Below are 21,908 nucleotides of genomic sequence, written 5' to 3' on the forward strand. Positions count from 1 at the left end.
AACACCCGGGATATGAAGTGGTCTGCCCTCTACATGACTACTCTGCGATATGAAGTGGTCTGCCCCTGCACAACACCTGGGATATGAAGAGGTCTGCCCCTGCACAACACCCGGGATATGAAGTGGTCTGCCCCTGCACAACACCTGGGATATGAAGTGGTCTGCCCCTGCACAACACCTGGGATATGAAGTGGTCTGCCCCTGCACAACACCTGGGATATGAAGTGGTCTGCCCCCTACATGACTACTCCGGGATATGAAGTGGTCTGCCCCCTACATGACTACTCTGCGATATGAAGTGGTCTGCCCCTGCACAACACCTGGGATATGAAGTGGTCTGCCCCCTACATGACTTCTCTGGGATATGAAGTGGTCTGCCCCCTACATGACTTCTCTGGGATATGAAGTGGTCTGCCCCTGCACAACACCTGGGATATGAAGTGGTCTGCCCCCTACATGACTTCTCTGGGATATGAAGTGGTCTGCCCCCTACATGACTTCTCTGGGATATGAAGTGGTCTGCCCCTGCACAACACCTGGGATATGAAGAGGTCTGCCCCCTACATGACTACTCTGGGATATGAAGTGGTCTGCCCCTGCACAACACCCGGGATATGAAGTGGTCTGCCCCCTACATGACTACTCCGGGATATGAAGTGGTCTGCCCTCTACATGACTACTCTGTGATATGAAGTGGTCTGCCCCTGCACAACACCTGGGATATGAAGTGGTCTGCCCCCTACATGACTACTCTGGGATATGAAGTGGTCTGCCCCCTACATGACTACTCTGGGATATGAAGTGGTCTGCCCCTGCACAACACCTGGGATATGAAGAGGTCTGCCCCCTACACGACTACTACGGGATATGAAGTGGTCTGCCCCCTACACGACTACTCTGCGATATGAAGAGGTCTGCCCCCTGCTCGACTAATCTGGGATATAAAATGGTCTGTCCCTGCACGGCACCCAGGATATGAAGTGGTCTGCCCCCTACACGACTTATCTGGGATATAAAGTGGTCTGTCCCTGCACGACACCCAGGATATGAAGTGGTCTGCCCCCTACACGACTACACTGTGATAAAAAGTGGTCTGCCCCTGCCTGACACCTGGGATATGAAGAGGTCTGCCCCCTACATGACTTATCTGGGATATGGAGTGGCCTGCCCCCTACACGACTACTCTGGGATATGAAGTGGTCTGCCTCTGCACGACACCTGGTATGAAGTGGTCTGCCCCTACACGACTACTCCGGGATATGAAGTGGTCTTCCCCTGCACGACACCCGGGATATGAAGTGGTCTGCCCCTGCACGACACCCGGGATATGAAGTGGTCTGCCCCTGCACGACACCCGGGATATGAAGTGGTCTGCCCCCTACACGACTACTCCGGGATATAAAGTGGTATGTGACACGATCCATGTCATACCAGGTTTTGAGCGTCCTGCATTAGGTGTTATACCAATCGCCTCCAGATCGTATGAAACCTAACGAGGGATGCACAAAACCCTATATACTATACCCCGAGTATAGCCACAAGAAATGAATCTTTCCAACATATTTTAATATGATATTGTAGAAAAGTTTATAAAACAAATTCAAAATTAATAGAAAACAGCTGTTGTTGAGCTGAGGAACTTATATGAGGGTTGGTCAAAAAGTTCTAAGTCTGACTAACTTTCAACTATGGGCCATAAAGTGAACTAGTCAATGTAGTACATTGTTTGAGTCCCTCATTGCAAGTGTATTTGGTCTGTTGAGGCTGTTTGTGTATTAATGACAGCCAGTTGACCGTGATAGGGGCCCAAATGGACACAGAAATGGAAAAGAATGTGTACCGAGCAGTTTTGACTTTAGAGAAAAGTACTCCCCAAGAAATTCATGACCGCATTTCACAAGTGTATGGGGATAAATGCCCTAGCTATTCCTCTATTAAATGTTGGAAGCAGTGTTTAAGGCTGGGAGAACAAGCCTTGATGATGACCCTAGGTCTGAACATCACTCAACTTCGATCAATGAAGGTTAAATAAAGGAGATAGAAAAACTTCTACTGTCAGATAGACGTATTACCATTGCTGAACTTGAGGACAACATAGGTCTGAGTCATGGAGCCATTGAAACTATTATTCATGAACATTTACACATGAATAAGATATCTGCTTGTTGGGTACCAAAAGTTTCTAAATTCTGATCTTAAGGAAAAAAAACCCTGACATTGCCAGGAAAATACAGAGCTAATCGGGGAGGATTTTGTCAGTTCAAAAAGAAATTATTAATGGATGATGAAACATGGGCCTACCACAATGATCTCAAGTCAAAACCTCAATCCATGGAATGGCACCAAACCACTTGTCTGGCACCAAAGAAATTCAAGTCTTCAAGATTGGTAAAGAAAGTTATGACCACTGTATTCTGGGATGCAAAGGATGTGATCGCTATTGATTACTTAGAAAGTCAAAAGACGATTACCGGTGCCTATTATGCTGCTTTGCTTCATCGCCTGAGATTTTATCAAAGAAAAGCGGCATGGATAGCTGACTGCTGGAGTTCTACTTATTCATGACAATGCCTCTTCTCATTGTCAGCAAGCACCAAGTGATTTCCACCTGTTTACTTTACTAAAGGAACACCTGTGTGGAAAGCTCTATGCCGACAACGATGAGGTCAAAGCTCCTGTGAATGGGTTTTTTAGGGTGGCTTCAGAAAACTTCTTCCTGACTGGAATTGACAAGCTTCACAATTGATATGTGAAGTGTAATGAAAAGCAGGGAGATTACGTTGAAAATATAATTAAGAACACTTTCACAAGTGTTGGTTTTGTTTATTAGGCAAAGAACTTTTTGACCAGTCGTAGTATGATGCACAAAGACAACATCATATTGAGTCTTTGAAAGGCATTTAGAAGTGACACACACAAGTAAGAGAATTTATAAATTTCACCTGATGAAGGGAGTAGGTATAATCTACGAAATGTTGAGTTCCTAAAGAAGTCGACAACCATAAATTCTCGTTCTTACATCGTATTGCTTCAGATGGACAAACTTTGTCAGTGCAAATAGGAAATCTTCCATGAAACATCACTAAACATGATGATTTAGCATTTCAATTCTATTACTTGTTGTGTCTTTTACTTTGGTTTCTTTACATTGACATGTATATCTTGATATGGTGGCAAGTACTTCACACTGACATGTATATCTTGATATGGTGGCAAGTACTTCACACTGACATGTATATATTGATATGGTGGCAAGTACTTCACACTGACATGTATATCTTGATATGGTGGCAAGTACTTCACACTGACATGTATATCTTGATATGGTGGCAAGTACTTCACACTGACATGTATATCTTGATATGGTGGCAAGTACTTCACACTGACATGTATATCTAGATATGGTGGCAAGTATTTCACATTGACATGTATATCTCGATATGGTGGCAAGTACTTCACACTGACATGTATATCTAGATATGGTGGCAAGTATTTCACATTGACATGTATATCTCGATATGGTGGCAAGCATTTCACACTGACATGTATTTCTTGATATGGTGGCAAGCACTTCACATTGACATGTGTATCTTGATATCACGGCCAGCACTTCACATTAACATGTATATCTCGATATGGTGGCAAGCGCTTCACATTGACATGTATATCTCAATATCACGGCCAGCACTTCACATTAACATGTATATCGCGATATGGTGGCAAGTACTTCACATTGACATGTATATCTCGATATCATGGCCAGCGCTTCACATTGACATATATATCTCGATATGGCGGCAAGCACTTCACATTGACATGTATATGTCTATATGAAGGCAGGTATTTCACATTGATATGTATATCTTGATTTGATGACAAGCACGAAGATGAAAATTAATATCTACATATTTATGTTGGGAAACACTTAATGGTGGGCCAATGATATGACTTATATTCAATGGACAGACAATGTTATCATGAAGTCCCTGTTCAGCTGAGTTGCCATAAGATCTGGTGTCAGGATATCATGCATATCATGAAAATATTATTTTATGTTTGATGGTTACTGATGTATTATTCATTCTCAAATTAAGAGTATTTCATGTGAAAGAACTGGAGCTGCATTCTTCGAGATGAGAGTGCATGATACTGGATTGTGACAGCTGTGGTGACAACAGTCACAATCATCAACACAGGATCCACCTGCATGGGTACTTAGCCCCTGCATGAATGCAGAGCACAGAATTAGAAACTTTGTAAATATCATATTCAAATAGCTACATTGGCTTCAGAATAGAGCTGTTATATTTTGTATTAGAAGTTTTTAAGTGCCGATGATTCATGAAACCTTTCTCCGGCACTGTAATACTTCCCCCAGACAGAACTCCAATGTTTTCCCCAGACTGTATTCCAATACTTTCCCCAGACTGTACTCCAATACTTTCCCCAGACTGTATTCCAATACTTTCCTCAGACTGTATTCCAATACGTTCCCCAGACTGTACTCCAATGCTTTCCCCAGACTGTATTCCAATGCTTTCCCCAGACTGTTTTCCAATACTTTCCTCAAACTGTACTCCAATACGTTCCCCAGACTGTACTCCAATGCTTTCCCCAGACTGTATTCCAATGCTTTCCCCAGACTGTACTCCAATACTTTCCCCAGACTGTACTCCAATACTTTCCCCAGACTGTACTCCAATAGTTTCCCCAGACTGTACTCCAATGCTTTCCCCAGACTGTACTCCAATACTTTCCCCAGACTGTATTCCAATACTTTCCCAAGACTGTACTCCAATGCTTTCCCAAGACTGTACTCCAATAGTTTCCCCAGACTGTATTCCAATACTTTCCTCAGACTGTATTCCAATGCTTTCCCCAGACTGTACTCCAATACTTTCCCCAGACTGTACTCCAATACTTTCCTCAGACTGTATTCCAATACTTTCCTCAGACTGTACTCCAATACTTTCCCCAGACTGTATTCCAATACTTTCCCCAGACTGTATTCAAATGCTTTCCCCAGACTATTCCAATACTTTACCCAGACTGTACTCCAATACTTTCCCCAGACTGTACTCCAATACTTTCCCCAGACTGTAGTTCAAGACTTTCCTCAGACTGTACTCCAATGCTTTCCCCAGACTGTATTCCAATGCTTTCCTCAGACTGTACTCCAATACTTTCCCCAGACTGTATTCCAATACTTTCCTCAGACTGTATTCCAATGCTTTCCCCAGACTGTATTCCAATACTTTCCTCAGACTGTATTCCAATGCTTTCCCCAGACTGTATTCCAATGCTTTCCTCAGACTGTACTCCAATACTTTCCCCAGACTGTATTCCAATGCTTTCCTCAGACTGTATTCCAATGCTTTCCCCAGACTGTACTCCAATACTTTCCTCAGACTGTACTCCAATACTTTCCCCAGACTGTATTCCAATGCTTTCCTCAGACTGTATTCCAATGCTTTCCCCAGACTGTACTCCAATACTTCCCCCAGACTGTACTCCAATACTTTCCCCAGACTGTACTCCAATACTTTCCCCAGACTGTAGTTCAAGACTTTCCTCAGACTGTATTCCAATAGTTTCCCTAGACTGTATTCCAATACTTTCCCAAGACTGTACTCCAATGCTTTCCCAAGACTGTACTCCAATAGTTTCCCCAGACTGTATTCCAATACTTTCCTCAGACTGTATTCCAATGCTTTCCCCAGACTGTACTCCAATACTTTCCCCAGACTGTACTCCAATACTTTCCTCAGACTGTATTCCAATACTTTCCTCAGACTGTACTCCAATACTTTCCCCAGACTGTATTCCAATACTTTCCCCAGACTGTATTCAAATGCTTTCCCCAGACTATTCCAATACTTTACCCAGACTGTACTCCAATACTTTCCCCAGACTGTACTCCAATACTTTCCCCAGACTGTAGTTCAAGACTTTCCTCAGACTGTACTCCAATGCTTTCCCCAGACTGTATTCCAATGCTTTCCTCAGACTGTACTCCAATACTTTCCCCAGACTGTATTCCAATACTTTCCTCAGACTGTATTCCAATGCTTTCCCCAGACTGTATTCCAATACTTTCCTCAGACTGTATTCCAATGCTTTCCCCAGACTGTATTCCAATGCTTTCCTCAGACTGTACTCCAATACTTTCCCCAGACTGTATTCCAATGCTTTCCTCAGACTGTACTCCAATACTTTCCCCAGACTGTATTCCAATGCTTTCCTCAGACTGTACTCCAATACTTTCCCCAGACTGTATTCCAATGCTTTCCTCAGACTGTATTCCAATGCTTTCCCCAGACTGTACTCCAATGCTTTCCTCAGACTGTATTCCAATGCTTTCCCCAGACTGTACTCCAATACTTTCCCCAGACTGTACTCCAATACTTTCCCCAGACTGTATTCCAATGCTTTCCCAAGACTGTACTCCAATGCTTTCCCCAGACTGTACTCCAATGCTTTCCCCAGACTGTACTCCAATACTTTCCCCAGACTGTATTCCTATACTTTCCCCAGACTGTATTCCAATGCTTTCCCCAGACTGTATTCCAATGCTTTCCCCAGACTGTATTCCAATACTTTCCTCAGACTGTACTCCAATACTTTCCCCAGACTGTATTCCAATACTTTCCTCAGACTGTACTCCAATACTTTCCCCAGACTGTATTCCAATACTTTCCCCAGACTGTATTCCAATGCTTTCCCCAGACTGTATTCCAATACTTTCCCCAGACTGTACTCCAATACTTTCCCCAGACTGTACTCCAATACTTTCCCCAGACTGTAGTTCAAGACTTTCCTCAGACTGTACTCCAATGCTTTCCCCAGACTGTATTCCAATGCTTACCCAGACTGTATTCCAATAGTTTCCTCAGATCCTCAGACTGTACTCCAATGCCTTCTTCAGACTGTCCACCAATACTTCCCCAGACTGTAATTCAATACATTCCCCAGACAGAACCCCAATACATTCCCCATACCGTACTCCAATATTTTTCCCATACTGTACTCCAATTCTTTCCCAGACTATACTGTCTAGAGATGTCCTAACAGTTTTAACTGTAAGCTGCATGTATAGATAGGAGGGGCCTGTAAGCTGTATGTATAGATGGGGGGGTCTGTAAGCTGTTTGTGTGGGTGGGAGGAGCCTGTAAGCAGTATGTATGGATGGGAGGGGTCTGTAAGCAGTATGTATAGATGGGAGGGCCTGTAAGCTGTATGTATGGATAGGAGGGGTCTGTAAGCAGTATGTATAGATGGGAGGGGCCTTGTAAGCTGTATTTATAGATGGGAGGGGCCTGTAAGCTGTATGTATAGATGGGAGGGGCCTGTAAGCTGTATGTATGGATAGGAGGGTCCTGTAAGCTGTATATATAGATGGGAGGGCCTGTAAGCTGTATGTATAGATGGGAGGGGTCTGTAAGCTGCATATATTGATGGGAGGGGCCTCTAAGCTGTATATATAGATGGGAGGGCCTGTAAGCTGTATGTGTGGGTGGGAGGGGCCTGTAAGCTGTATGTATGGATGGAAGCGGCCTTGTTAGCTGTATGTATAGATGGGAGGGCCTGTAAGCTGTATATATAGATGGGAGGGGCCTTGTAAGCTGTATGTATAGATGGGAGGGGCCTGTAAGCTGTATGTATGGATAGGAGGGGCCTGTAAGCTGTATATATATATGGGAGGGGCCTGTAAGCTGTATATATAGATGGGAGGGCCTGTAAGCTGTATGTATAGATGGAAGGGGTCTGTAAGCTGTATATATTGATGGGAGGGGCCTGTAAGCTGTATGTATAGATGGGAGGGCCTGTAAGCTGTATGTGTGGGTGGGAGGGGCCTGTAAGCTGTATGTATGGATGGGAGTGGCCTTGTAAGCTGTATGTATCGATGGGAGGGCCTGTAAGCTGTATATATAGATGGGAGGGCCTGTAAGCTGTATATATTGATGGGAGGGGCCTTGTAAGCTGTATATATTGATGTGAGGGCCTGTAAGCTGTATGTATAGATAGGAGGGGCATGTCAGCTGTACGTGTAGGTGGTAGGGGCCTTTCAGCTTTATGTGTGGGTAGGAGGGGCCTGTAAGCTGTATGTATAGATGGGAGGGGCCTGTAAGTTGTACATGTAGGTGGAAGGGGCCTGTAAGCTGTATGTGTGGGTGGGGGGTGGGGGCTGTAAACTGTGTGTTTAGATGGGATGGGCCTGTAAGCTGTATGTATAGATGGGAGGGGCCTGTAAGCTGTACATGTAGGTGGGAGGGGCCTGTAAGCTGTATGTATAGACAGGAGGGGCCTGTAAGCTGTATGTATAGATGGGAGGGGCCTGTAAGCTGTACATGTAGGTGGAAGGGGCCTGTAAGCTGTATGTGTGGGTGGGGGGTGGGGGCTGTAAACTGTGTGTTTAGATGGGATGGGCCTGTAAGCTGTATGTATAGATGGGAGGGGCCTGTAAGCTGTACATGTAGGTGGGAGGGGCCTGTAAGCTGTATGTATAGATAGGAGGGGCCTGTAAGCTGTACATGTAGGTGGGAGGAGTCTGTAAGCTGTATGTGTAGGTGGGAGGGGCCTCTAAGCTGTACATGTAGGTGGGAGGGGCCTGTAAGCTGTATATATAGATGGGAATGGTCTGTAAGCTGTATGTGTAGGTGGGAGGGGCCTGTAAGCTGTATATATAGATGGGAGGGGTCTGTAAGCTGTATGTGTAGGTGGGAGGGTAGGTAGGACATATGTGGTGGTGATGGGCGGGGCGAGTGGAGTTATCAACTTCATCAACTTAAAGGTATGGTTCATGTTGGCATGGCTAATATTTCATATGAATCTGTTCTGGAAGTAGTTTAGATATCATTCCAGCACTTACATTACTGTGGAAAATTGCAATGAATTTGTTGCCTCAATTTTCCTTGTAATGTGAATATACTGCTGGTTATATCTGATGTGTAATGCACGAAGTTGACATGTATGGGAATGGGTGTTTATTCAAGATAAAACCACTGCATACATAGCAGCAACTCACAGGGACATGTGGAGCTTCACCTCACAATAACTGCATCATAAAATGCTTTTGTCCAACGCTGCGACAGTCTACCAATCATGCTTAAACTACAAGTGAAAGAATCGAGGAAACTAATATTCCACCATGGACTATGAGAGGGGTTGGAGAGATCTGGGCCCTTCACTTCTGTGGGCTGCATGTGACCAGGAAATCATTGAACTCCCAGAGTCTGCTAGCACGCTGTTGTAGCTGCTATAAGGCAGATCCCCTTGCTGTGCGAGGCAGGAAGAATGCTTTCAGAGCTGGGAGTTACACTGCTGTCGTTAATCGTGTAACACGACCATGGGATCGGGCGGTAGGCGGTTAGAAGGCCAATAAGGAGTATCAGTGTGGATATAGCGGCAATGTTGTAATGGCCACCTGTCTGGAGTAATGGAACCGGGTGCTGCTGTGTCCGGCTGCTTCACCAACTGACAGTGTCTGCTGACTGCCCTCACACAAAGGTAAACCATCATTCTTGTTTTCTGTGTATTGCAGACAGTGTTTGGGGAGACTTGTGAACATGTAAACAAACTTACTTCTCCTCATCATTATTGTGTGATCAGGAAGGATAATTGTGGTAACATGTGTTTACGAGGAGGCATGACAGTGGTGTACACCTATCATATAGTTACACTGATGTTGTTTCTACATACTTGGAAAGTTCTATGATGATTTGTAACAGTACCTATAAATCAATTCATTAAAATAGCAAAACGTTGTCAACTATTTGTTTATTAATTATGTTTGAGAATGATTCAATGGCAATTTTGCAATCATGTTCATGTTTTGTTCTATGAATGTGTAATCAGCATAAGACTAGGATTAATATCAGTATGGTTCATCAAAAATTAACTTACTTGATAGTTCAAAGTTTTAATCCAAGTAGGAGGTTGTTAACAGTGGTGTGGAAATATGTACACTGAGATTTTCTGGTCATCATATCAGAGGCTTTTATGATATTGGCAACTTAGCAGGCACACCATCACATATTGTTATTACCCTAGCTGGAACAAAGGGGTGTGTGGGTATTTCATAAATTCGGGATTCAGAAAATTGAAATGCATTTTATCCTTTTTTACAGTTGAATTGATCTCTGTGAGCAAGAGGCATGTGTAAAAGTGGAATTAAAACCGCTCATCCTCAGTTGCATAATACCACCAACCGGCCAAGTGAATATGTCTCCTCACTGAACATTGTGACCAACTCATGACTGAACATTGTCATCAGCTCTTGACTAAACATTGTGACCAGCTCCTGACTGAACATTGTCATCAGCTCATGACTAAACATTGTCATCAGCTCATGCCTGAACTTTGTGACCAGCTCATGACTGAACATTGTCATCAGCTCATGGCTGAACTTTGTGACCAACTCATGACTGAACATTGTCATCAGCTCATGACTGAACATTGTTACCATCATATGACTGAACATTGTCATCAGCTCATGACTAAACATTGTGACCAGATCATGACTGAACATTGTCATCAGCTCATGACTAAACATTGTTACCATCTCATGACTGAACATTGTCATCAGCTCATGACTGAACATTGTTACCATCTCATGACTGAACATTGTGACCAGATCATGACTGAACATTGTCATCAGCTCATGATTGAACATTGTGACTAGCTCATGACTGAACATTGTGACCAGCTCATGCCTGAACATTGTCATCAGCTCATGACTGAACATTGTGACCATCTCATGACTGAACATTATGACCAGCTCATGACTGAACATTGTTACCATCTCATGACTGAACATTGTTACCATCTCATGACTATTGTGACCAACTCATGACAGAACATTGTTACCAGCTCATGATACATTGTTACCTGCTCTAAACTGTTTATAGATAATGTGTTGTTTTATTTCAACTTCATGTCACAATTATGAAATTGTCAACATGTATTATGGGGATTTATCAAATGGTTATCAAACGTATATAGCTCACCTGATTATACTCAGGTTCATAGCTTGATTTTTTCAAAACATAGAACAGTTATTTGGCACCTGAGACAAGAGTGTATGATAGAAGACTTGTACACAGTGAGTTATATATTCACTTCACAGAAGGAAAGGTGTGTGTTATATAGCTGAGTATTGTCAATGTGTGTTACTGTAAATCATGAAATTAATGCGTCTCCAAAAGAATGCAACCACTGGTCCCTTGCCAAAAATGCGACTCAATATGAATGCGAGACCCCCCTCCTCCCAAGCATCTAAAGAAAACATCCTCTGTCAGGTTTACAGGATAATCCTCACCTTAATCCAACCTTACATTAATCCAATCACACACCACACACCTAATAGCATCGCTTATTAGCGCTGAGTAGAGTACTTCCGCTAAAACAATACATGCGTGCTGGCTCGTGCCAGCCTTTGACGCAGTCGCAAAGAACAAAGACACCGTGTTGCATGGGTGGCGTCTGTCTGGACTTGAAGGTGTGATCAGTGATGACATAAGTGAGTGGAACTCATGTCTTGACCAAACCAGAGACAATTCACAGGATGTAATTCGTGTTTGACTGACATTCTTTATATACTTGTTACAAGTCCTGCTTAATGAACAGTGATGTGGAATACAATCTCTTCCTTATGGAATACATACTGTATGTTGTTTAATTTCAAAGTTGTCCAAGTTGGTATTTCTGCTGTCCAAAATCGCTTATCGTTGAAAGAAATGCAATGTTTAATAATGCGAGCAAAGACCATTCACATTTCTTGCATTTAATTCATGCTTGCGTTAATTACAAGATTTACAGAATGTGACAGCTGATTTCTCTATTTTCTCACAACTCAAAAGTAAAATTACAACTAAGAGACATTTCAAATGAGAAATATTACAAACATATTTTGCCATGAAGTAAGCACGTGTGACGCAATAAGGCAACAGAAGGGCTGAAGTAGTCATTGTTGCTGTTAGTTTATGATTAGCTTATGATGTTTGAGTAGCCTAGTGGTTAAAGCGTTCACTAGTCATGCCGAAGACCCGGGTTCGATTCCCTACATGGGTACAATGTGTGAAGCCATTTCTGGTGTCCCCCGCTGTGATATTGCTGGAATATTGCTAAAAGCGGCGTAAAACCATACTCACTCACTCACTATGATGTGTGACCTGTGATCTGTGACCTGTGACCTGTGACCTGTGACCTATGACCTGATGACATGTTCAGGAATACTTGTCCACTGTACAGAGATGGCCATCATATTGAACCTGCATGGACAGACACAAGTGACAGCTGAAAGTTAGTCTATTCATGTGTTGTAAATAATATGTTATGAAACTTGTGCTGGTAGTATGTTACAGACGAGCGGGATTGTATTTGCGTTTTAATGATGATTTGAGATAAATATATAGTTAGAACACTTTTTAAACATGTTGTAGTGTATTGTTACTGGTGTAAATATTAAAGAGATGGCAGATGGTGAACATGAATCCTTTAATTTACTGTTATTCCCTGTTTCACAATTAGCTGTCATGGTCAAAGTATTTAATAATAATTAACTAAAACAGAGACCTTGTACATGAACTTAACTAGTCAACAGTATGTGACATCAATGTAACCCTAACTAGTTACAGTGTTTACCATGGATGAAACCCTAACTAGTTAGCAGTGAGTGACATAGATGTAACCATAGCTAATTAACAGTGTATGACATCGATGTAACCCTAGCTAGTTAACAGTGTATGACATCGATGTAACCCTAGCTAGTTAACAGTGTTTGACATCGATGTAACCCTAACTAGTTAACAGTGTTTGCCGTGGATGTAATCCTAACTAGTTAACAGTGTATGACATCGATGTAACCCTAACTAGTTAACTGTGTACCATGGATGTAACCCTAACTTGTTAACAGTGTATGACATCGATGTAACCCTAAGTAGTTACTTGTTACAGTGTTTGCCATGGATGTAACCCTAACTAAACTAAGCGGCAATAGGTTGTCAATTTGTAATTTTCCTAAAAACAGGAATAACTAGTGGAAAGTGGGTATTGGGAATATGACTCCCTAGGAACCGGTACCAAAAAAAAACTCACCCGAAGGCGCCACCTTTGACAGCTTGTGCGGTGACAAAAAAATGGTGAAACAGGTTTCCCGCCTATGGCATAAACTGCACATGCATGTTAGCTGTATAAATGTGTCCGTCTGCAGGGTATAACCACACGTGATGAAAGCACACAAAAGAAATGCCACGACTGTCACAGGAGCAGAGAGAGAGTCAGCGGTATGGCCGAAATGGGGGCAACACAGGTCCAAATTGCCAGAAGGTTTGGTTGTAACCATTGACGGTAGCCAGGCTGATTCAACGGTACAGGCAGACAGGGAGGACACAGGACAGGCATAGAACCGGACGACCCCGGGTGACAACACCACTGGAAGATGGTCAGATACAGCTCATTCACCTGAGAAACAGATTCATAACGGCGACAGCGACAGCAGAAACAGCGTTGGGACATCCCATTAGCCAATGTACAGTACTACGACAACTTCGTGCTGTTGGAATCCGATGGTATCGTCCTTTCCGAGGAATGGTACTGACTGCTCAACATCGACGCCTGAGACTGCGATGGGTGAAGCAGGTTTGATGCTGGCAAGTGAGAAACTGGCATTGACGGCTATTTACTGATGAAAGTCAGGTTAACTTGTTTCGAAATGACGGCAGAGAACGAGTTTATCGACGCAGAGGGGAACGTTTGGCTCCGGCGTGTATTTGAGAGGTCCATCCATTCGGCGGGGGAGGTGTCATGGTGCTGGGCGGTATTTGTGGAGATCAGAAGATTTGGTGATTATACAGAGAAACCTGAACGCTGTGCAGTACAGAGACCAAGTGTTGCAGCCAGTTGTGCTTCCGTTCTTACAAAACCAACAGCAGGGGACATTGTTTCAACACAACAATGCCAGGCCCCATACTGCAAGACTGACTCGGAACTTTCTAAACCAGCAGACCATGGACATTTTGCCCTGGCCTGCCCACTGCCCCATGAATCCTATTAAACATCTGTGATACCATCTTGACAGACAGATTAGAGCACGCCATCAGCCTTCAGACAACAGACAAGAATTGCAGCAAGCCCTGAGAGACGAGTGGCAACGGATTCCAGTCCACGTCATCAGAAGACTGACGTCATCGATGAGGCGGCGTATCACAGCATGCATTGAGGCAGATGGAGGTTATACATGCTATTGAAGGCAACTGTGTCGACAATGAACTTGTAGTGTGTCTGACAATTTTTTGGTGACATTTCAGACAACTTTTGAAAATGAAATTTCTTACCCCACCATTGTTTACCTTGAGCTTACATTACCTGTGATTGCACAATTTCAATCATTTGTTACCCCTTCCTAGATTATATTATAATTCACAACAAAACCTCTTCTTGTTATTTTTTTATCGATCATGGAATTCGACCTATACTTTCTTTTGCCGCCCAGATTAGTTACAGTGTTTGACATGGATGTAACACAAACTAGTAACAGTGTTTGACAATGATGTAACCCTAACTACTTAACTGTGTGTGCCATGTATTAACCCTAACTAGTTAACAGTGTGTGACATGGATGTAACCCTAACTAGTTACAGTGTTTGACAATGATGTAACCCTAACTAGTTACAGTGTTTGACAATGATGTAACCCTAACTACTTAACTGTGTGTGCCATGTATGTAACCCTAACCAGTTAACAGTGTGTGACATGGATGTAACCCTAACTAGTTACAGTGTTTGACAATGATGTAACCCTAACTAGTTAACAGTGTTTGACACTGATGTAACCCTAACTAGTGAACAGTGTTTGACACTGATGTAACACAAACTATTAACAGTGTTTGACAATGATGTAACCCTAACTAGTTAACAGTGTGTGACAATGATGTAACCATTACTAGTGAACAGTGTGTGACACTGATGTAACACAAACTATTAACAGTGTTTGACAATGATGTAACCCTAACTAGTTAACAGTGTGTGACAATGATGTAACCATTACTAGTGAACAGTGTGTGACATGGATGTAACCCCTACTAGTTAACAGTGTGTGTTTGAATACAATCCTAACTAGTTAACAGTGTGTGACATCAATGTAACCATTAATAGTTAACAATGTGTGACATTTGTGTGACCCTTAGTAGTTAACAGTGTTATATTGATAGACAGTGAAGCATTGATCCACATAGGAATTCATGTGATGTTTATTCAGAAATTGATGACACTAAAACTGTCAAAAAACATGTTTCATAATCACACAACATGATGGAAAGTACTGCCAACAGAAAGAAAATAATCAAAAATGTCCATAGATATTATTAAAATACTACTTCATCAGTACCCATTGTTATGTGTATATATTTGTGAATCCATCTAGAAAACAACTCCCTATTGGATGAACACAAAACTGGTATTTTGAAAATTTTGAAAAAGTTTATTTCTTTTGTGCATGCAAATGCAAATGTTGATGAATGTCCATTAGACCATGCTTGTGTTATAATGATCCAAATATACTGAACCGCAAAAGAAACATCACCCCAAGTAACATTGCATGAAAAGTTGTCATTTTAATATCTGGGTAATTGTTGTTAAAGTTTCTAAAATTTAACATTACCCTGTCCGGAAAAATGAAATTTGATAAAAAACAAATCAGATGACAATAAAACCGATCGCCCAAACGCATCATGGCAATGGCCGTGGTAACCTGATGCATGTGAGTTCCGTGCAATTTGAAATGCACATGCATTCACCCATTTCTTGCCCTGAAAAAGACCCCACCCAGATCAGATAACATTCATTCGTTATTGAATTGCTACCACATGCCAAGATTGGCAAGAAATCAGCCTCACCAAGCCCTTGAACGATTGCATGCTGGACCAACCGCCAGGCAAGTAGCGAATGCATTTCAAGTTCACATAAAGACCACATGAAGGCTCCAGCAACGGTACCAGACCACCAACACTACAGATGACTGACCACGTAGTGGAAGACCAAGGGTCACCACCCGACGTCAGGATCGTCAGATTGTGCAACACCATCTTCAAGATCGCTTTGTTACTGCTGCGGAAACTGCTCGACAGACCATGGGGACACACCAGCGACACATTTGTGCGGACACCATGTGTCGAGGATTGACGAGCAGACTCCTCCACTGTCACAGGCCACACCGAGGACCCATTCTGACACCACATCATCGCCGGAACCATCTTCAGTAGGCAACACAGCACCAGCATTGGCGCCACCGGCAGTGGAAGAGTCCTCTTCTCAGACGAGAGCTGTTACTGTATCTCAACAGCAGATGGCAGAACGAGAGCCTGGCGACACTGTGGGGAATGTTATTCAGATGCTTGTGTTGTTGAGAGAGACTTGTGGGGTGGTCCGGGCATCATGGTGTGGGGTGGAATTGGTCTTGCACAGAGGGTCCGCCCTATGGTCTTCCAGGGAGAGGCAATGGTGTCACAGCAGCTCGGTACATTGATCAAGTCTTGAGACACACCATACCTCATATGGCACATCGCCACAACCGCAGGTTTCAGCATGATAACGCCCGTGCCCACACTGCGAGAGCAACAAGAGACTTCCTCCAGCAGAATGTCATCATGTGGGACGAGATTCAATGACGGCTGAATGATGTCCGACAACTGCAGCTGAACTGCATCAGGCGTACCTCAGAGTGTGGGTTCAAGTGCCTATGGCCTTCATCAACCGCCTCATCCATTTAATGTATCGACGTTGCACGACAGTCATCAATGCACATGGCAGACACAAGAGATACAGACTTGTGATGCCATTTTCTCAGAGACTAGTGTTGAGTTTCACTTTAAGAACATTTGACAATCTAATTTCAACCTTGATGATCAGTTTTGCCAAGTTTCATCTTTTTAATATGTCTCAAAATATGTTTACAGTATTTGAACAAATAAGGTTTCTCATATATCTATCCATGGTGATGTTTCTTTTGCAGTTCAGTATTTAATGTTGTAGTCAGTCAGTCAGGCCCACTGAATGTCACTCAGGCTTTACTGTGATTTCACTCGATTTAAATAACATGATATTTTTCTCCTGTGAGATATTGATTTCATGCGTTCACAGTATTTCGTCACTGACTACCTACAACATTGTTCTGAAAACATCCCGATGAAGGCTGTTCAGTAAGAGTGAAGTGTGAAGTAGATAAAAAATGAAATTAAGATTGAGATAGCAATGTTCATTTTGTTGGAAATAAAAACAAGAACATTTTGGTTGTTTGGGCGGTTGTCAATGTGAGGAATCCAGATTGTATTAGAAAACAGCATGGCAGACCTTGCCACTCACATCGAGACTTCAACCTTGAACTCACAATATATTTGCCTGTGCTAGATAGGAGAATTAATTTTATGCATTTAGTTTACAGGCTATCCAAATTAGAATAATAAAACATGCTAAAAAATATATTTTTCTTAAAGTGATTCCAAAAGCATATTGTCAGGTTTCGGATACAAAATCGACTTAATTTTGGGGCTGATATTTCCAATGATTATTTCCACTGCCTGTTGACCTACAATAATGACTGAACTACCACCCACATGTGTCGAGTCTGGTAACATCGGAACAGAGAAACCAAGAGCATGATGAGGATAATCAGGGTGACCTGTTCGTTAGACATCCTCATCATTTAAGGGGGATATCCTTTTACAATAAGATGATTTCTTTTAATACTTATCTCGGCTTAACTTTACTTCAGAAACTTGGTCATCATGCTCATGAATATGATAATAATCTGTGAACATTTATTCTATTTCATTTGACATTTATCATTTTTTTAAACATTAACAGATATTAACATCTGCACACATTCCTACGTTGTCATGCCCAATCAGCAGTTAACCTCGGTCTGCATGAAGGAGGGATGTCATTAGCAGTTGTACATAATCAAAAGAGTTAATCCCCCTTCTGGAAAGAGTTTTTTAAATGATTTACTGCCATGCCCCTGACAGCAAGGTGCCTCTTGCAGTGTATCTCAAGCACATGTTGTTGGGCTTCATCACTCAATATACAATATCCTCTGTAACATAGGAAGTGAGTCTTTGGCTGACATCACTCCCGGTGTTGGCCTGCGTCATCATTCATCCCAGATGGGAAAAGGGTAAAATAGGACATAACAAAAGATGGATTTTTTTGTTTAATTTGATTTTTGTGAAATTTGTGTTTGAGGAACTGGAAACTGTAAGATACAAGAATCAGTGCCTAAGATTTGTTGTTATTGTGTCATATGTAGTGTGTGTGGTCTCGTGTCCTCTGAGCTGCAAGGACTCTACACAGAATTCTTACCAGTGTCCTCATCTGTGATGCATCTCTGGACACAGACAGCACTGGTTTAGTATTGTACATAGACAGCTGGTTTAGTGTTGTACACAGCCAGCATTGCTTTAGTGTTGTACATAGACAGCTGGTTTAGTGTTGTACATAGACAGCTGGTTTAGTGTTGTACATAGACAGCTGGTTTAGTGTTGTACACAGACAGCTGGTTTAGTGTTGTACATAGACAGCTGGTTTAGTGTTGTACACAGACAGCTGGTTAAGTGTTGTACATAGACAGCTGGTTTAGTGTTGTACATAGACAACTGGTTCAGTGTTGTACATAGACAGCTGGTTTAGTGTTGTACACAGACAACTGGTTTAGTGTTGTACATAGACAGCTGGTTTAGTGTTGTACATAGACAGCTGGTTTAGTGTTGTACACAGACAGCTGGTTTAGTGTTGTACACAGACAGCTGGTTTAGTGTTGTACATAGACAGCTGGTTTAGTGTTGTACACAGACAGCTGGTTTAGTGTTGTACATAGACAGCTGGTTTAGTGTTGTACACAGACAACTGGTTTAGTGTTGTACACAGACAGCTGGTTTAGTGTTGTACACAGACAACTGGTTTAGTGTTGTACACAGACAGCTGGTTAAGTGTTGTACACAGACAGCTGGTTTAGTGTTGTACCATGACTTTATCTTTTTGACAGCCAGCTGCTCCACAATTGGTAACAATGTTGGCGTGTCATCAATGTGAAATGTACAAGGAGTAAAATGAATGTTGTTGAAAGTCTTCATGAGGGCGTGACTGATTGTCTACTAGATTCCCAGTGTGCAAGCTCTCGTGTAAACAAGACGTGGTTCCATGTGTATATAGGTTCCAGCAGAATTATTACAACTCGCATTTCTTCCTTTGGAGGAAGAAAGTTGGTCAAGTTTGAGTTCCTGTCACATGACAGTGTGTTCCTGCCATACAGAGACATTCACACACACATGTTTCTTGGGAAATTCTCAAGTGTCTGAAAGGGGGATTTTGTTGATGGGGCTGTGTTAAAAATTGGGACTATGTTTTAGGGGGTCTGGGGGGAGAAAGAGTGAGTGAGTGAGTATGGTTTTACGCCGCTTTTAGCAATATTCCAGCAATATCACGGCGCTTTAACCACTAGGCTACCCGACCGCCCCTGGGGAGAGAAAGAAAGGATACATGAATTTAAAACATGGAATCAATACTGTGTGAAATTCCTATTTGACATTTTTGTTAACATTTTTGAAAAAATTACAATTTCCTGAAACATTTTTATATCTGTGTTACCATGTTTACATATGTTTGTCAAAAAAATTCAGTATTCATACCTAAACTGTACTTCACAACCTATGGCAATATTTGTAAATGTTTTGACTTGCACAAGTCTCTAAGGCAATAATTATTAGTTTTAATCATAATATCTAGATTATGTAAAAATTAAGAACAAGTTGTCCCTATTAGAGACTGAGGATCTAGACTTGCCTATTAGGAAGATAGAATTACAACACACCCAGGGACTTTTCTTTCAGTATGGCCTTGGAGCAAGGCTAGTAAATGCTGCCTCTGTTGTGTTTTGTCTGTTTAATTCTCATGCCTCAATATATCCAGCATCGGATGTGTTTCATGGTCTGTATTCTACCGTTTCTGTATTAATTAATTGCTTTTTTTCACATTTTCTTTAATCCTTAATTAACTACAGGTATTTGTTCATGCTTTTCTGTTTCAATTTTCATTATGCTCTTTTGTTTTTCTTTTAGATTATGTTATACTTTTGCAAACATATTCATGTTGCATTAATAAGAATGTTCAGGAACACCACTCATCGAACACCCAAAGATTTGTTCATGTCCACAGGGTCGGAACATGTTCACTGCAACTTTTTGTCTATAATCCTGATATTTTTACTGTGTCGAAACTTAATTGGGGCAGAATAAAACAATGCTTCCAGTCTCTCACCAACCACTCTAGTGCTGGGATAAGTGAATCATGTCGTTGACAGCGTTACACAATCATGTTATGAGCGAGTTTATTTTGGGTAAGAGAGCCTAAGTAGCATCTTGCTTACCTCAAGGGGGAGATGAACCTTGTCGCTAACCTGACCCAACTAGGTAATAGTATGAATGTTGTCGCTAACCTGACCCAACTAGGTAACAGTGTGAATGTTGTCGCTAACCTGACCCAACTAGGTAACAGTGTGAATGTTGTCGCTAACCTGACCCAACTAGGTAACAGTGTGAATGTTGTCGCTAACCTGACCCAACTAGGTAACAGTGTGAATGTTGTCGCTAATCTGACCCAACTAGGTAACAGTGTGAATGTTGTCGCTAACCTGACACAACTAGGTAACAGTGTGAATGTTGTCGCTAACTGACCCAACTAGGTAACAGTGTGAATGTTGTCGCTAACCTGACCCAACTAGGTAACAGTGTGAATGTTGTCGCTAACCTGACCCAACTAGGTAACAGTGTGAATGTTGTCGCTAACCTGACCCAACTAGGTACCAGTGTGAATGTTGTCGCTAACCTGACACAACTAGGTAACAGTGTGAATGTTGTCGCTAACCTGACACAACTAGGTAACAGTGTGAATGTTGTCGCTAACCTGACACAACTAGGTAACAGTGTGAATGTTGTCGCTAACCTGACACAACTAGGTAACAGTGTGAATGTTGTCGCTAACCTGACCCAACTAGGTAACAGTGTGAATATTGTCGCTAACCTGACCCAACTAGGTAACAGTGTGAATGTTGTCGCTAACCTGACCCAACTAGGTAACAGTGTGAATGTTGTCGCTAACCTGACCCAACCAGGTACCAGTGTGAATGTTGTCGCTAACCTGACACAACTAGGTAACAGTGTGAATGTTGTCGCTAATCTGACCCAACTAGGTAACAATGAGAATGTTGTCGCTAACCTGACCCAACCAGGTAACAGTGTGAATGTTGTCGCTAACCTGACCCAACCAGGTACCAGTGTGAATGTTGTCGCTAACCTGACACAACTAGGTAACAGTGTGAATGTTGTCGCTAATCTGACCCAACTAGGTAACAATGAGAATGTTGTCGCTAACCTGACCCAACCAGGTAACAGTGTGAATGTTGTCGCTAACCTGACCCAACCAGGTACCAGTGTGAATGTTGTCGCTAACCTGACACAACTAGGTAACAGTGAGAATGTTGTCGCTAACCTGACCCAACCAGGTACCAGTGTGAATGTTGTCGCTAACCTGACCCAACCAGGTAACAGTGTGAATGTTGTCGCTAACCTGACCCAACCAGGTACCAGTGTGAATGTTGACACCTACACAGCCACACCCCTGACAGAACTAGGTACCAGTGTGAAAGTTGACACTTTCCCAGTAACACGTGATACAATCAGGGGGACTTTTACCCGTATTGAGATAATATTGACTCCTGGTGTACAAACTGACCTTGGCAATGTTGAATGTAGTGGGGTTAAGTTTGCAATTTCCCAAATATTCTCAAAATTTTCAGGTTGAGTTTCCGTACCTTTTCTCCATGTACCAATTGTCATATCTCTCTCGATGCAATCGTTCGGC

General features: G+C 42.3%; 2 protein-coding genes across 2 annotated transcripts in view; one reads left to right on the forward strand and one right to left on the reverse strand.

Moving 5' to 3' along the window:
* Positions 1-4,339: 4,339 nt before the first annotated feature.
* LOC139458362 (uncharacterized) overlaps positions 4,340-21,908 on the reverse strand; it is a 37,399-nt gene continuing 19,830 nt past the window's right edge. Inside the window, exons 4-6 of the mRNA XM_071239773.1 lie at positions 5,883-6,799; positions 5,056-5,769; positions 4,340-4,931 (exon numbers count right to left, since the gene is read on the reverse strand). Of these exons, the coding sequence (XP_071095874.1) occupies positions 4,340-4,931; positions 5,056-5,769; positions 5,883-6,799 (2,223 nt within the window). The remainder of the gene's footprint in view (positions 4,932-5,055; positions 5,770-5,882; positions 6,800-21,908) is intronic.
* The window catches only part of LOC139470447 (kin of IRRE-like protein 2), a 323,048-nt gene continuing 310,578 nt past the window's right edge, over positions 9,439-21,908 (forward strand). Inside the window, exon 1 of the mRNA XM_071252857.1 lies at positions 9,439-9,507. The gene's annotated coding sequence lies outside the window, so the exon portion shown is untranslated. The remainder of the gene's footprint in view (positions 9,508-21,908) is intronic.

The sequence above is a fragment of the Haliotis cracherodii genome, unplaced genomic scaffold, assembly GCF_022045235.1.
Source record: "Haliotis cracherodii isolate W230 unplaced genomic scaffold, xgHalCrac1.p SCAF_1, whole genome shotgun sequence".
Taxonomy (NCBI): Eukaryota; Metazoa; Mollusca; class Gastropoda; order Lepetellida; family Haliotidae; genus Haliotis; species Haliotis cracherodii.